Source organism: Temnothorax curvispinosus, unplaced genomic scaffold (assembly GCF_003070985.1).
Source record: "Temnothorax curvispinosus isolate PA1 unplaced genomic scaffold, ASM307098v1 QBEX01000740.1, whole genome shotgun sequence".
NCBI lineage: Eukaryota > Metazoa > Arthropoda > Insecta > Hymenoptera > Formicidae > Temnothorax > Temnothorax curvispinosus.
Window position 1 is genome coordinate 262,001 of NW_020210520.1, and position 18,650 is coordinate 280,650.

General features: G+C 38.7%; 1 protein-coding gene across 2 annotated transcripts in view; it reads right to left on the bottom strand.

The window, feature by feature from the left end:
• Positions 1-311: 311 nt before the first annotated feature.
• Positions 312-18,650, bottom strand: part of LOC112457942 (lachesin-like) — a 128,060-nt gene continuing 109,721 nt past the window's right edge. For both annotated transcript variants that reach the window (XM_025021288.1, XM_025021280.1), the window contains exons 7-9: positions 13,544-13,663; positions 13,090-13,260; positions 312-6,630 (exon numbers count right to left, since the gene is read on the bottom strand). In XM_025021288.1, the coding sequence (XP_024877056.1) occupies positions 6,377-6,630; positions 13,090-13,260; positions 13,544-13,663 (545 nt within the window). In that variant the 3' untranslated portion in view covers positions 312-6,376. The remainder of the gene's footprint in view (positions 6,631-13,089; positions 13,261-13,543; positions 13,664-18,650) is intronic.

An 18,650-nucleotide genomic window follows, 5' to 3' on the forward strand; every position in this document is an offset into this window, starting at 1 on the left:
TATCGATTACTTCTATCAATCTTCTGAACAACAGTCTCGCGCGCGGGACTCCAATATTAATTCCTTTTGTGGTATCGATTATCGATCCATCGTGAATATCATAAAATCAATATAAAGTATAATTAAACAAAATTAAGTTCGTTACCGTATGATTAGCTAACTTGTAAGCTAAGATGTACGCGTAAAAGATGATCAAGTTATTATCCTTTATTATCCTAGGAATTTATATCCTTAATTTCTTCCCAGCAAATTTCAGGCAACCTACTTGTCGATTAAGAGAGGTAAGACATCAAATGATAATGACTACGATGTACATTAATCGTCTCTTTATTCGTCTATATATATATATATATAATATGTATATACCTCTGTTGGCGACAATATTTCGATAAGTCGTGGCTTGGCTTGGTACAAGTTGCGTTTTATACTTGGGGTATTACCGGGGAGGGGGGACAGTAATTAATTACATCGACGCACAGGAATGCATATCATTAATCGTACGTATATCGTGTATTTATATAACATATGCACGCGCGTGAGATTATTGTAGAGTGTGCGATGCGCCGCCGTTGACTAAACATTTTTCATTTCGAGGAGGACGGTAGGGATTGGGGAAGGGCGGTGGGGAAGGGCGGAGGATGGGTCGAAGACGGTAGTATTCACAATAGGGATGTATTCGTGGGAAGGAATAGGTCGCCATTCTGTATATCTATGTATACATAGTGCAAAATATATTAAGGTCAGGCCACTCGTACGAGGACAGCGTTGAAACGTCCCTCTTAAAGGCTAGCCGTCCTTTCCGTATCGCCGATTAATTCTGTCTTTCTCAAAAGAGTCAGCACGATCGAGCTCAAAAGAAAATCGGTAACGCACGAGCTCTCTCTACGCCTCGACTCTAATCGTACTAAAAGCACTTTTTACATTGTTTCAGATACGACAAAGTGGACCGTCTTGGAGCGATATGATGCGTATAGGGACGCTTAAAAGTATCGATAAGTTCGACACATGCAAGGGTATCGATACTGTCTAGCATGCTCAGCTCGACATCCAATACCTTTTACTTTAGCAATTTAAGTAAAGGCGTTGAATATATCGGTACTTCTATGCGCTCCCATATGCGCGAAGCTCGTTGATGAATTCCAGCGATCGGAAATCCACGAGAACGATCAAAGCGCACGGAGATTTTCACCGATATGTAAGTAAAACGTGACGAAATCATGCTTGAATCGTTAAATGATATGTTAACTCGCGACGCGTCGCTCCTTGCGTCGTCTTAACCCTTTAACCGCGCAAACATTTTCAAACATGTCTTGAAAAATTGAACAATTTCTGTCGTATTATATTTCTTTACACATTTTATATGTATGTCACGTATAAAAATGCACGGATCAAAATCTGCCGAGACCTCGTCAAATATAGATGAATTTAATTTGTTTAAGAATTTAACTTATTACATGGGCAATCAGTTAACATTACTATACTATTCTTCTCTTCGATTTTCGAATTTGTCAAATTAAATTGCATTGAAAAATAAAGTTAACATTTAATGAATTTAAAGGTAAAACTGAAATAGTGTTCTTGCAGCATTAATTTTGTTGTTCTCCGTCTGTACATCGTTTTTGTAACTCGTTTTAAATTAATATTGCAAATCATGAAGAACCAAATCGAGATATTTTCGCGTTATCTTTTTTCATCTGTCGAATGATATATTGTACAACGTAGTGTTATACGTATAATCTTTATTATTTCTTGACTATATCTCTTGTCGTTCCGTTATGATAAGGATGATTTACGGGGTGACGAATAGTCGACTCATTTTTAAAAAGCAGCTATAACATTCTTCTAAACGATAATCAACAATGATTGATCAACAGAACTTGTCGACAATTTTGAGTCATAAAAACTCGCATTATCCGCCCTAACGCGCAAAGGCCGATTCGATTATAATTTGATTTTTATTTTTCTTACTTCCGACTTACGCTTTAGATATATTTATATATATATATATTTATTATATAACCCTTGTATATATATAAACACACCTACGATCAACAATTCGATAAATCCTATTCCGTAATTTACACAATCTACACATAGACGTTTTCCCGCTTTCCATTAATAGTAATTAGACATCGCGATGTTTCTCTCACATGGCACATACGCATATACACGCATACGCAGGCACACACGCAAAACAGGCATGTACATTCACTTATTGTGACTATAACGAGAGGCCCAATTACGAATAAATAACGAAACAATCGTGCTGTGCCTTGATGGCGATTGACGCTTTGACCCATTTCCACGTGACATTAAATATGAAATATATTCACGATCAGGATGGTATGACACTGATACCCGGTGTCACGACAGCACTCCTCGACTTGTACCATGACGATCGATAGTATGATAGCTGTACAGAAATTAGCCTCTCAAGCCTTTGACGACAAAACGCTCGGATAGTCACGTGTTCCACGAGCTTATATATTCATGATTAGATTTAACAGAAATACGTGAATTCAAGTGAAATAGCGAAATGTGAATTAGCTAAATTTATAATTGTGATTTTTATGGATGTAATACTAGTGCTTTTTTTTTTAAGAATTATCTGACGATATATTGCATAATTAATCCTGTGTGTTTGAATTTATTAATATATTCATTGACATATGGAACATATAACCACGATTGAAATTTTGTAACAAAGAAGAATATCTATCTATCTATCTATCTATATATATATCCCAAATGTACAATATGATCAGAACAAAGCATATATTATTAGTTCTTATTACAATGACGCAACAAATTCTCCGTGATCATATTTATTACAACTATTGATGATGTAACAACAATACTTGTGATTTAATGTCACGTAAAGAAGGTATCAGAAACGAGCCGTTTTATCTTATCATACAATTATTATACCTCTGTGAAAACGTTTTACATGCTGGCAGACCGTGCGCTATTCTTCGTACTTCACAAGTATAAAATATTTAACCTCCATACGCGTTAATCGTCCATTCCACAACGCGACTGTCGGATAACGTAATTGACAACGCCGTCGACAACGAGCGGTAGCAAAAGTGTTGTCGTTATTAAAGCATCGCATCCTTTTGTCTACCGGCATTATTCATTGTCCTATTAAATGGACGACTTTTATGTGAAAGGACCTGAGTGCCTTTGTCAAAACTGAGAAATAAGATTCTAAAGTTCTCCCTAGAGAATGAAATAGCCTTTTGTGCCGTAATTTACACAATAAAGTTATAGAATCTTAATCTAATACTTAACAAACCAGGGTTACAGGACTTGAGATTTAACTATCAATGGATTAATTAATATCAATTCGAAAGTATATATACATTTATACAAAAAGATGGATAGATCGTTCTTTCGTAGCTTTAGTTGTCTTCATATATAAACATTTCCAAAGTATGAGAACTCCGTAAATGTCGCCAACTCAAAACGAGCAAGATCGACGCCGGTGCCATTTATAGAAAAACCGCTTGAACAACAACATGAATATCTAAGATTAGATTCGGGAGCTTGAGAAAAGCGATATGTGGACCCTTGGAATACCGATATTTATAATGAGCCGTTTTAAATAAAATGGTAAATTTCTTAAAATAAGAAAAGAATAATGAAGGCGAACATTTGGCACGTTTTTCCTAATCGGGACGAGTAATTATCTCTCACTTTCGTTTTCGTCTGCGCGCCTCCGTTGTAACTGGGCCGAAATTACGTATAAAAAATCGTTTACCGAGCCATCGCATTTTCGGCAAACCGCGAATTTCCGGAAAATCTACATGGACGCGTGTGAATCACATAAGTATTATATTATAAATTAGTTCTAACATTAACGTGAGACATATGAAAAGTTTAGCTGGAAAATAAAAGTAAAAGCATGATCTTCAATCTTATATAATGAGAGTAATATAATAATTCCTGGGAAAGTTTTTTTATCAAATAGCTTGCAATTTTTGCAGAAAATGAGATCAGTTTCAACAATATTTGTTTGTAACGTCGGTGTAAGGTGACAGCAATTTTATTTATCACTATTGTTTCGCACTCCCACTTGATATGCGAAGATTCTCGTTCGATTCGATCGAATATTTATAGTCCAAGATTTAATTCCCGACGATCAAGTTCGGCAGTTAGCTTATTTACAAAGCATCGTTTTATATAGAAAATTTTATTTTTCTACTTTTTGCTCGAAGCATATATCGGTATTTCTTCGCCGATTTCTTATGAAATTCTTATCGTGGCATAAGAATGGAAAACCTTCTCTCGCTTGATAGTATATATTCTGGACCGATGCGGATTCACACAAATGCAATATGTTATATTCTCAGGATAGAATAAACCGAGAGTAAAACTACACGAAATATCCGTGTTGCGCGTTGAAGAAATTAAAACGCCGTAGCTGTCTCAGTAATATCTAATGGATGTCGAAAAGACAGGCGTCTCTGTCATACGGATCGATCGATGTTTAATAATGAAATTGCCGTTAAAATTATTTCGATTGCTCGCGCATGAATATGTTAATGAGAAAATTTTCAATTACCGCTCTGTCATACGCGTTAATGTTTTTTCTCCAGAGAAATATCGAACATAGGTGATACAGAGAGATACTGCGCAACGTATAAAGGAAAGCGGACACTCTTTTTTTCACAATTCAGAAATGTCTCTCTGTTTAAAGATTCGATAAGTGTATACGCAATGTGAAATTGTATTTTCCGCGGATACGAGGCGTATCGCGTTACGAACTCACTCGAGTGGAAGGTCCGGCATTTCGCTTCTCGATCCTGCAAAATCAGCGTTGGATCAGACGTCGATACTTACAGTTCGTTCCACTCGATCGCGTCTAATGTGAAATTTGCTCGATGGAAATTCACGTGTTAATTAAACACGCGATTTCTCGAACGCGGCAGTCGTTCTCGGGAGCAGCACTTCCTCCCCGGCGTCGGTGACCATTCGACGTGAACGACATTTATGTAATTGATTTTGTGTGTAACCGTCTCGCCCACGATCTGACGTTTCGGACGCGAATTAAAAAGAACTGGCGATTTAATAATTATGTCATTGGTGGCGTGGAGACACGGTAAACTAACGAGATATCTCGTTAAACCGTAGACGAATCGCGGTAACCGTAGCTCGACAATGACGACGCGAACAAAATTTCACGATCTTCGGTCTGCCGTTAACGTTTCGTCGATATTCGCTAGGCTGTTAATTTTCACGAGCGTTGAGCGGAAGAGCGGCCATGTTGGATCGATGCCGTACGAAATATGGACTGCTTTTATATAAAAGAAATCGCAGTTTTTAAAATGTAAATAATGTCGGTTATTTTATAATAAAAATAATGATTTCTTAAAAATTTCTTTGAAATGTATTTTTAGTGACTAATTTTTTGAGGTGCAAGATTAATTTACTATAATAAGTATTCAAGTTCAATAAATTACTAATTTACTATAATAAGTATTCAAGTTCAATAAATTACATTTGTAATTTTACGAAAAGAAGAATAAATCTGTTTTCTGCTATCTAATTGTAAGTTATTGTCAAAAGTGGAATGGTAGACCTCATAATGTTTCCAAGATATATGGGGATAACTAAAATACACTTTATTATAAATATTTCCTTTAAATATAAAAGTAATCCATATTGCAACGCACTGTCGTACGCTAGCAGTCGGTTTGTTCCGTCTATGTGACACGTGTATCACAACATAATTTAACATTTTGCTCGTTAATTTAGTGCTTTTTGAGCTTGCAAAGTTTCCGTTATTTCTATGTGAATGCGGACATTATTATTAACATTCGTTTTCGCATGTCACATTTGAATGTTACGAAATGCATTTTTTTTTATCATCAAAATGCGAGCTGGCAGTATTTAATTACCGCATATAGCTGACGTTGAGAGACTCCGAATCCGCATATGTAATTTTAATCCGCCATTTGTCACGTATAAATTAAATAATGAAAACATAATTGTGTTTTTATTAGAAAAAAATTGAATTGATAAAAAAATATCACGCCAGAGATTGAAATATTAGTTGAGACGTCAATTTTACCTTCTGATTTTTGCAGAAGAATTTCGTGCAACGGTTTAGAGCAAGCTTCGTTATATTTTCGGACGTATTCGTACCATTAAGTACAGCGCACAATAATCGAATTCCGTATAAAATATTGTGATTAACGTTCCGTCAATATCGTTTCGTGATATCGATATCGAGATTCGGCAATAATGTCGTGGATTTGCCGAGAACGCGAGGCAACGGAGCTACTCAGCCGCTATCTCGCAGTCTCCTTAGGTTAGCGAATCGAGCTCGTGGTAAACGTAGTTTGCGTTTAAGGGTAAATAGGTTACGTCTATCTTACGTCGAAGCGAGCAAGTGGTGCAGCACGATCAGGAGGATGCCGATCGTCGCCGGCGGCGCGTTGTCTCTTGACGTTGTGGACGCCGAATTGTCGTCCGCGTCGAAGGCTGGCTCCAGGGTCGATCCCGTTTCCCTCAGGGATCCTTGATGCACGTGGTTCAATCTGTGATCGCGATCACCGATCGAGTCGCCCGCGTCGTCGTCTGATCGCCGGTCGCCGGCCTTTTTGGGATATTTAGGTAGCTCCATATCTGTAACATAATAAGAAAAAAGAGCTGCATCATTTTTCTGAATAGTGTCGATTATCCTATTACAATAGAATATACTATTCGAGAATTTTCCCAATTATCTAAAAAGTAATTCAGAATTTAAACCCTGTTTGTCATTCTTCCAAAGTTATCCCTCTCATTCTTGTTAAGTTTTGAACAAATTGCCGAACGAGAAGGAGAGGAAGCGAGTAATGAACGCGAGGATTAAACGGTCTTTTTACAAGTTGTCGAGTCGATGTGAAGAACATTAGAGTTGTCGATACTTGTGTTACGCACGTGCAACGAGAGCGCCAAGCTTGCAGTTTCTTCGCTATCGAATTCAAGGCACGATCGTCGAAACATTATTTCAACTGTGGTCAGCCAGTAGTCGGCGCGATCCGGCGTGAGTAGATATCATTTTTTTTCCGCATGTGCAGAACCTCGATGGTGGGTATCGCGTGATGTTTTTACGCTCGACCGTCATTCGACACACGCGAGGCGAATAAAAGTGAAGTGAGAATTCTTTTTTGGAATTTCGCGCGATGCCATTGTGTGCGCGCAATGGAAAACGAATCGACTCGGTTCCTCCTTTTTTTCTTTTATCTCCAGAAATTCTTTTTTCGAAGTGAGATATATATATATATTTTTTTAAAATTTATCACACGAACTTCCTCTTGATATACATCCTTGTCTTTGACATCTCTCGCGTATTTTTCAGCGATGCTTAATATCCGCGGCACGTTCCATTGAAATTCAACGAGCGAATGATGAGCAAGTCGATACGTGATAGTAGGAAACGTGATGTTGCGGGGAAGGGAGAGGGAAGGATATATACAGCGATATGAGACACCATTATCTCTCGCACGTTAGGGGATCAATCGGTATGATTTGCTCGTTTTTAGGAAATAATTGAGCTAATTTTCCCGCGCTATAAGTTCTATGTATACGGCTCTGATAATTCTTGCAATATGTTGAAATTCTATCTACATTAAGCGTTATTGAGAGCTTCGTAATTACTGGCATTTATTAAGTAATTCTTCCTAAATATACCTAAGGTGTTGGGTATATCTGTCGTTTCCAGATTATATTTTCCGTGACATATATAAATTAATAATATATACTTCAGAATCAATGAAAAACCGATAGGTTTATTGGAAGATCGCGATTAATGTTTAATTATAATACAATTGGTGAGATTTGATTAAATGTTAAATGTTGGAGGTGCCCTGTTATCCGAGCGGAATTATATTAACGTAATCGGATTCGCGTAACATTAGAATGTCTAACTCCTATATTGATTATATATAGCTTCGACGAAGCTACTAAATACCAAAATCACAGAGCTAATTGACAAGATCGTGTTTCAATGATATTGAATTAGGTGTGCTCTCTGCTGGCCATTTTGCTACTTACTCATTACGGAGCGCTCAAACCGTGCAGCGAGGCGCAGCTTCCATCCTAATTTTCCTTTTGCTTGGTCAACTCCACTCAGCAATATTGCTAATAAATTTAATCCGGATATGACGTAAATTCTCTGCACAAAAATTTCACCATTGCCTTGCGTGGAAAATTCCACGATTATTATACTCGAATTTAAACGCGCGGAGATCTTTTTTTGTCGCAATAAAGCATGTTTGCAATTAAATCTGCCCTAGATTTTTTGTTTGACAAAAATCGACTATACAGCGAGCAAAATAATTCCTTCGGGAATAAAATTGATCTCGGTAAGTCCGCGACACCCCGTATACAGCTGTGAACGAAGAGACAGGTTGCGGTAGACCGGTGGTTAGAAGAAGTATAAGAAGAAGTAGAAGTGGAAGAGGGTGCGGCAGCCCGTCTAAATAGCAGTTTAGCACTGATAACACTTGGCAGACTTTTATCGATCATGTCTGGCAACAGATGGCTCACCCAATTCCGGACGGCGCGTTTTGTCTGGCCGGCTGATATAAACGATAACTAATACGAGACACGGGAGTACGCGGGGCTAGGATGACGGGAGCAAGAAGAGAGATAACGGCGGGCTGGCGGCCAGGTTAGATATTGTTTCACGGTCTTTTAACCGAAGACGTGATGCCCCGACGATCTTCGCTATTGTTTCGCAGCGCTTTTTTGACGGGGGGCAACTTGTACCGCCTGATTTAGAAGAAGCCTTTATTGGAAACGCAAGCGATACCTAGAAAATGTTGAACAGTTTTCAAAATTACTTATATTAACTTTTAATACTTAAAAAAAAATACTGCTGTTTTTTTTTACGAAAAGATAGTATCTTTCATGTTCTTCCGTAATAAGTTGGAACTATGACCGAAAGTTTTAAGCACTACAATAATATTTCTAATATTTCAAATTATTAGGAGGATCTGTGATACAATTTTTATAACAAAAATAGTATTGATTATTTAATATAATATGGACTCATCCCCTAGATTGTGACACGCTACAGGGTACGGTAAGAGAGTTTCAAATACCGAAGATACTCTTGTATAATGTATCTCGCGGGAGAAATCAAACCCGTAGACTTATATAATTTAAAGCAACGCGATCTTCATCCCGGAGTTACGCCTCGGATATCGAGTCCTCATTTATCAAAGTAAATCCATAATCCCGACCGCGCGCAATCTGTGACAAGAACATCCCCGGAAGAACGGCGGAAAAGAGGACACGAAAAACCGGTACGACGCGGTCAGGCGGGAGGGTGGAAGCTCGGATATTGTTTCGCGGACTTTCGGCTCTCGACATGACGCTTCAACATGCCGCCGCTGTCCTCGTACATTCCATAGCTTATCCGTCCTCGTCCCCGTCCGCACGGCGCGTTTAAATCTGCCGCACCACCCCCTCGCGGCGTAGACAGCGCACGCTCTTTTCACTCTGGCTCTTCGCGCCCCGTTTACACCGGCGGTTTAACGGTTAATCCTTCGAGTTTATCTGATCGCGTGACTTCAACGAGAAGTTGGAACACGCCGGGATAACATCGCGAGCTTCCTTCTCGCGTATACCCGCTCTTTACACGACAGCGCGATAAAATTGCCGTCATTAGGGTTGCACGCGCGCTCGCAAGCTGGCGGGGGTAGTTAACTCGCAGATATCGGGCCCGGTTTTGTCCAGCTTGTTACGCTGTTTTATTCGTGCTACGATAAAGAGATAAAACTGAAGACCGCGGTGGAATTCTTTTTATTGAAAAGTCGCGACAAAGGAGTTTTACACGTACGTTATACCATTACTATTTTATGAGATTCTAGTAGAGTAATTTCACATTTCCCGACTATTTTAATCTCCCTTATGCCTTTGGTCATCTGTGTTGCGGTATTCCGGCGTGCTCACAGGGATGCAGATGCGGATTGCACGGTCGCGTGTGAATTCGTAATTTTATGCACGCTTCTCATCAATAACTCGGCTGGAATTTAGCTCCAATCGCGCGACGTGCAGAATTTTCGCTGCAATAATATGGGAGTGTGAATCTCACGACAATATAATAATAGTGATAATATAATAATTTTTAGGCAAATTATAAAAGTTGCTTTCCATAAAGATGCTAATTTGATAAGAAGAAATACCGATATTATTTATTCTGTCCCATTTCGAATAGGAAACGTACCAAATATTGCAAAATGTTTTAAAAAATATTAAGCAAAAATTACAGGCGCACATTGAATTATTTATTAAAAAAGATCATAAAATAGTGAAGCGTATGAATAACGCATGAATGTGAGCATTACACATCGCGTCCTTTGTGAATAAGCAAAATTAATGCCAAAAACAGACATAATCCTGGATACATGCGTACTAGGCTGTGTTGCAATATTATTATGGTCGCTCGGAATTCGATCAACATATCTATTTCATCGTTTATTTAAAAGTGCTGGATTGAGCATAATAAATCGATTTGTCACATTTATTAAGCATATCATACCAATTTCCTATTGTCATTTATAATCCGCGACGAATGTCAAGAATAGCGCTTGAATCGGACATACGTCGTCAAACGATATATCACAGAAATATCATTTCGCTTAACGTTACTAAAATTGAGCTGTCACTATTCTGAAAAACGTTTTACAAGACTCCGTGAATAGTTTTAGAGGGAAACTTGCGTTGCTTATTACAGGTCAAATAATTTCAGAGATGCATTTGAAACCGCATCTGCTTCAGTATTTCACCATTCAATGATTATATTTTCTGTAATTTAGTCAATCGCGTATAATCACAAATAAAAAATTGTAGAAGATTCCGACGCGAAAAATAGATTTGATTACACTCGCTGTTTCGTGTCAGGAACGCAGGGTAGTTCGCGGCAAAGCTGAATTTTCTCTCGCGCTATAAAGCGGAAAATTATGTGACGCGGAATCCGGTAAATAAACTGTGAAAAAATAAGGACGCGCTTCGAGAAAAGTAAGCGGGAAGTTATGGGCGCATTTACGGCTGATGACACGCCGGCGAGAGGACACACCGCGTCGAGCCACGTCGTCCGCGAAAAATGCGCCTTTTTTCATTCGTTTTTCGACAGTAAAACAGGTGCCTGCATACGTGCTGTAAACGGATCGTAACGTTCAATCAGAGTGGAAAATTATGGGGCACCACTCATGAAGACTTATTGCGGTCATAGCGTTGTCGCGATGTGCAATATGAGATATCGCCGCGCTATCCAAAGCTTTAACTTTAATTACACGTATTTTTTATTCGTTATCAGGTTTAATAAAATTATAAGATTATTTGACTCAAATTTTAAAGAAAAAATGAGAACGATGTTGACGAAGCTATTTGTAAAGAAATTTCAAAAAATCTTACAATTCTACGTAGACGTACAATTTGGAGATTATTTTTTTCTAAGGCAGCACAAATTTTTAATGATTTTAAATCATTACAATTTTTTCTTAATTACTGTTGGTTTTTAGGAAATTTTACGATATCTTGTGATTTGTATTTTGTTACACAGCTACATTATAGGATATGTGCAAAATTATTATTATTATAAAACAGTAGTTTAAAGGCTTTAAGAACGTTAAAAGAGGATACACTGGGAGAAGAGAGGGCGGATTGTAATCATGTTTTAACCGATATCGCAAAGACATTTTGAAGATTACTGACTTAGGTATTTCATGGACGTACGCCGGCGGTCGGTGGTGGTATTTCGCAGACATACAATGGAAGCGAATTCCATAAATATTATACAGAAGAGTACAGTATTATCTGCGTCGTGAAATAACTTACGGTTACGACGGAGACGTGGCTAAGAAACTACGGAAATTCCAATCTGTCTCGCGGCGCACCGGTCTCTCCGATATCTTAAATAGTAAAACTCAAGAGGAAACTTAATTTCGCAAATACCGATATCCCTGTAGTAACAGTCGTGCGGTTTCTTCGAGATAAATTCCTGAGATTACCAAAACGACGAGAGGTCAGCGTCAGAAATATAAGCGCATGTAAAATATTTCTGCTCAGATTTTTACTTTATAGTCTCGGTTTTATCATCGCCTTCCATTCTTTGCTGTCATGTAAAAAAAAATGACAAAAGAAAAAATAAAATCTTGTACTTGCGAGTTGTAAAATTGTATATCTTTTATAAACGAAAAATTTACGCTGCTCGTTGCACTTGGTCGCTCAATGTTCGCGATGGATGAAAACGAGAGCAAGTAGCGCCGGTAGAGAAACAGACATCCGTTCTGTAATTCTACACGTAAAGCTAACCGTCCGCCATTTTTACGGCGATGTATCGTTACGAGGCGACAAGAAAAATACCGTCGTATTGCGTAATACACGAGACGCTCGTTGCCGTCGATCGTTCCTGCGAGATTGCGACGTATTAAATCGTGCATGTAATGGAAACGGCGAAGTCGCATAGTGATACGCCGTACTTTCTCGCTGTCGGAACACGTGCAACTGCGACCGTATCCCGCAATCAAATACATGTCTCTGATATTCAGGGCTGTTTCAATGCTCCCGTAAAAAGACACTTTCGCTTTCGCAAGCTTGCGTTAGTCACGCTTAAATAAAATGGACACGAAAAAAATCCGTTTTAATGTAAATTGTTTTGCAGTGAATAATATATAAGGTATTTTAAAATAGATACATATGAACATATATATTGCGCGTGCAATTTAACCATCGAAAAAAATTAATTTTTGTATATAAATAGAATTTCCGATATTGCAGTATCCTTTTAATATTGCTGGGTTTTAGCTCCTTTCTCAATATTCGAATACTTTAATAAATTCCAGCTTTATCTCAGGATTCAGCATAGTGCGCATGTCTTTTTACCTTCCTGTCTGAGCTGTGTTTGGACCGACTAATTTTTTAAAGAAATATATATAATAAATGCATTAATCCGGGAAAAGAGTTTAGGACGATACGACGTCGTTTGCGTCTGACGAAGTTTTCCGGGACTTTCCGCGCGGAAACTTCACCTCACATAGAAAGACTTTACTACCTGTTTTCGTCCTTGTCGACGTATTAACCGCGGAAACTCACCGTAAAGCCGGATGTTCCCCTCAGCGTCGCCGATGGAGTTTTTCGAGATGCACTTATAACCACCCAGATCGTGCTTCTGCAGGTTCATGATCACCAGTCGCATCTGCACGCTGTACACTGATGTCTTTATTTCGGTCATCAGGTACTTGCTGTTAGATATTATCATTTCGTCTGCAGAAATACATTTTAAAAATTGAATTAATAAGACATACAATACATAAATTTAAGTATCGAAGTATACATTACATAAAGTTAAAGTTTTATATCTTGAAAAATATTTCTATTAATTGAGATTAATTTCTGATAGTTTCTGAAAAATATTTTTCGGCTGTGCAGAATGCTCTCAACTATAAAATACTCTTCAGATTAATTCAAAATCTCTCGACTGATAAGTAATCTATCTTTCAAGTAAATTGAACGACAAGAACTACACTGATCGCACTGTTCTATCTACCCGATTCTCGAGTCCAATAATTAATGGCCTTAGGTGACGCTTCCACATGGCAGACCAACGTGACGTTAGTCCCGATCGGAGCCCCGACCAGCTGGTTCGGTACCTGTACCATCGGGTGAACTGTAAACCATAACGATTTGATCAGTCGCGATCAAGCTAACAACAGCATGACATCGGCGGCACAGCCGCGCGCGCGGTTCCCCGCGAACTAATTTCTCTAATTGAACGTCATCGCCCGTAATGCCACAAAGGACATTTTTCTGATTTGTTTTAAAGCGAAGATGTCGGGATAGGGAAACAACGGTGGTGCATTGCACCACTTGCACAATTCAATCGCCTTACTTCGTAGTTACATTGTGGTCCCTTTGTGCGAGTGCGTCATTAGCGAGCTACGTGAGTACCTCACGCTAATGAAACACGCTGACAGATCATCATTTAGCGAGCAAGCAGAAAGGAAGTATTTTCTATCTCTCCCTTTCTCTCCCTTCTCCCTTCGCCCTCTCCCCTCCCTCTCACTCTCTCTCTGTCTTATGGCAGCGTTGCACTGCCTTTCATTTCGAGTATCGTAAGCAGCTTTTCGTGAGCTGCTTACGTTTTAACAGGCGACCGCGCCGAGCACTTCTTTCAGCCGAAGCTTGGCCGAACGTCGTGTCGTCACAAAGCGCTTACAGTGCGTTTTACAGCGGCTACTTAACCTCACTGACGTGAAATTCTGCTTTCAAAAAAATAGGCTATCCTGTAGCTCATTGAATTCTATGTCTTTTCTCTGACATACTCTATGCAAGAGAAATTTCTCTACATATCATAAATTCATATTTTATGACATAATGTGACACATTGCCATTATTAATAAAGTTCATGTAATTGCTCATTATAACATTATAATCAAACAGAATAAAAAAATATAATTTTTTAAATAATAATAAATGACATATATTAGATTGAAAACTATTGTTTTACTATTGTTTGCACGTTCTGTGTCAACAGCGAATTGTATTATAATTTATGCAAAAAATTAACAAAATGATTTTACATGTATATATTTTATATACATACCAGATATTTAAGAAAATGTTGTTTTAAGTTTTGATATCACCTCAATATCTTTTTATACACTACATTCCTAAGAAATACATATAAGAAATTAAAAATATGCATTTGCATACAAATAAGAAATATAGACTATCTGCATTCATGGCAGGGTCTAAAATTTGCAATTACAATCTCTAACGATTCTGTATCGCTGTCGTTAAAAGATAACGCTTTCTAAGATGGTCCGTACTTTCGTATACTTCCTAAGTAATAAAGATTACGTGGGCGATATCGATGGCCGAAATGCTAGGTGATGATATTATGTATGTAGTAACTGAAAATTAAGATGATGGTGCACGATAAACTGGCCGTTTCCTCGGCGGGTCTTTGGTCGACTCTTTATCTCGAGCGCCGCTTGGGAAATATATGTGCTCGCGCCGCGCTTGTGCACACCGAAGATCCCAAGAACCACCGAGACGACACTTTTATATGAGAAAGGGGAATATACACAGAGTGTTTGGCGGTAGGATAACCATAGGATAACCATAAGTCAGATATATCGACACCCTGGAATAAAAATCAGGTAATTTTGACGTGGCAAGTTTCACGAAAGAGAAAAAAATTCTCTCTCGCACGTTAACTCTTTCCTGCAAGGTGCTATTTTCTCAATAACGTGATTTTAAGTGATTCTTTTTCAAAGATTCTTTTTCACGATGGTGTTAACGCGATCCATATGTATATTGATTGGCTGGGAGTGCGTTCTATCAAAATCCGTAAATTTATTATTATATATAAATTTGTTCAAATTTTGAAATATATATTGAACCGACCTTTATTAATAAATCCCTCAAAGAAGTTGAATTTTGATATTTTAATTATTCGTGTATCAAATTCGTGCGTATTAATTGAAGAACACTTTCGTCAAACGCAAATTCGGATACAATCGCGATAATAATAATTGCGACGCGATTATGAATAATTGGTAATTATGACGCACGTTGTCGATTATGCCGTAAAACGCGAACGAGAGCCAGAAAGTGCGGGACGAATTATCAGAACGAAACACACACGACACAACGAGGCACTTCGGCGCGTGTTAATTCGAATGCGCGTACTCTCGGCAATTCCGGGCGAACAATTATGCGCCGAATTGAATCACGTTTTCGCCCCTAAGCACAACCGCGCGTTGTATCGCGAGAATTGATTTATGAATCCCTTCTGGCCGCAACAGGAGAGAAAGAGAAAGAGGGAAAGAGATAGTTTTAATTGTTCCGGTTTGCCGGACGTGTCTCGCAAATCCGTTGCGTGATTTTCCGATGGATTTACGCGCAAACTTTCGATCCATCCGAAAGCTCACGGCACTGATTTCACACACGCACGGCGCGATAGTGTGATAGTGATGAATATTCGCGCTGGGAATTCTTCGTGTAACGTTTGACTCGGTACGTGACGATGGTGACGCGTTTGCCCAGATAACAAACGGCGCGAGATCGCTCGACATTACTCTTAATTGTGAACGAGCCCGCGGGCCGAACTCGGCGAAACGTAAATACGCTGCGACATTTCAGCGTCGGACGTTTCGCCGCCAAGCAATTGCACGGAATGCAAATCGTCGCCGGGCATTTTGCACACCACCGTTTATTGATAAATTGATCGTTCGAGCGGTGGTAAAATTGTATTCAACCGTTCATTCTTTTCTCATACATAAATATACATTGATACAATTTTCTGTGATACACTGTTTCTTATTCATGAGATATTTTAAATAGCTATATAGATCCTAGAACTATTGCCACAAATTTGCTAATTGATCTTTAATTGAATTTTTCTTTAGTGAATTTTTAGTGAAATTTTAATAAATAATAAAACTTCTTTGACTTTTGACTTTAGAACGCCAACACGGAAAAAAATTTAGCTAAAGGATTTGCTACTATATGGACAACCAACATTTTTTTACTGCGAGAGCTAATTAATTTTGCAATAATAGCAAAACCTTTTGCTGCAATAGCAAAGTTCAGCAAAACTGTTTGCTATTGCAACAAAATGTTTTGCTATTATTGCAAAATTAATTAGCTCTCGCAGCAAAAAACGTTAGTTGTTCCATATTTAACAAATAAATTTGCTGTTGCAGCAAAACCTTTTTTTCCGTTAAATTAAATTCTTGTTGAAAAAAAGGTAAACTTGAAAATTTTCCTTTTTTTCTTCATTTATACTTTTAAAGATGTCCGTTGATATAATAAATTCATCTATCAACAAACTGTTTGCGAAGTATTTTTAGCGAAAAATATTTTCGAGAATATGGGGCATCCTGTATCACGTTTATGCAGAGTAACTGCATAACTGGATATTATACGGTAACGTGTGCAAGTTCACGATGCGGTATCGCCGATAAATATAGCGACGCCAAAATAAGCTTGTCGAACATCAATCAAATAAGTTCGCGGATGCGATATCTACGCTGCAAAATGGACAGCAGCCGATCGATCTGAACCAAAGAACTGAAATAGAAAGCCAACCGCGAAGCACAATCGCGAGCTCGTTAAATAAGTAAGCGTTACAAGCTAATTTCTTTCGCCGCCTCCGCTAATTAAGCGCAGCGAGCGTGCCTCGAGGTCGCTTAATGCGACCTGTGGCGCGAAATTGCATTCGTCGCGTTCATATTCTAATCTAATGTGGTGCAACAATTTAATGTTGTGTAATAATTTAATGCACTAACGCAACGCAGCGCGCAATTCTCAATATCGCGTCAAATGCCCTCTAGATAAATAATTCCCATATCGATTTCTGCAACAATTAAGTTGGACTTGAAAAGCAATATTCATTTTCAGTGCCCGCTTACAAATTTGTAGGATAAAATATGTTATACAGGAATAAAAGAATAGGCATTAAATACGAAAGAAGTTGAATTATCTAGTAATCTCTTAATTTATCATTCACTACACCGTTTTTTCTTTGCAATTCAATATTTTAACGAGTTATAAAAATTACTTCGAAGAGTTTACCTTCAGTACACAAAGAGAAACCGAGCGCTATTTACTTAAACGAACGATTAATTACAGCAAGCAGAAGATATAATTGCGGATAGTAAGTAACAAAATCACCAAAGTTAAATCTCTCGCAATTCGGGCGTTGATTGTAACGCAGCTCAGCACGTGTAATCCCGAGACAGTAATCGTGACGATATTAATTTTCCTTGGTCAATAGCGGTATCATATAAAGTCAACTTACAAATGTTATATGTAGGGAGACCTGTTATTGTGTTTCCAGGTCGAATAGCGACTTAGCCTGCGTTAACAGCTCACACACACATACACACATCGAGGGTGGGAAACCTACGGTCCACGAGAGACCGAAGATTTTCTCTCGTTTAGACGCGCAGAGGACCTAACGTCCGATATTCCTGCGGTAATAAGATAACGCTCGATCCTTTTCTATGAGGCTTGCGCCACGTATACTATTCCGGCGTAATAGTTCTTTGTTAAGAAGCAGTGTTAAGACCGTGTCGAGAATGTTCCGTGTACTTCTCGCATTGCGATGCGGCTAGTCGCGTCGCTTTTCAGAGGTGGTCTCTCCTCCATCTCCCCGTGTACAACCATATTTATCTAACGCGTAATTACGCGTCCGAGTTCCGGAGAAAAGTTGCAAACGAGGGTGGAAGGAAGTCGCGAGAGATGTAACGGAGAAGTTAAAACGTTGGGACTAAGTTAAAACCGGAGCGGACGGCGGGGTGTTTAAAGTTTCTCAGTAAAGTTCAGCTTGTCACATCTTGCGATGATTAGATCAGGGCTCGGTCTCCCTTTTTCGAGTCCTTAACTAAGAAGGAACTTTCATTCTGCCGTCGCGTGGATGCCTATGACGAGCGAACGTGAGTAGCGAGTACAATTTTATTTGGGGGGGGGGAAAGTCTGGAAGTATTGTATCAACTATTTACGATTACCGCAGTCCTTCTTGATGTTAAACTGTAGCTGTAGCAATGAGATTTACGGCTCGTAAAGTGACTTAATATATTTCTACGAACCGTCGATCTTCTCTCTCTCTCTCTCTCTCTCTCTCTCTCTCTCTCTCTCTCTCTCTC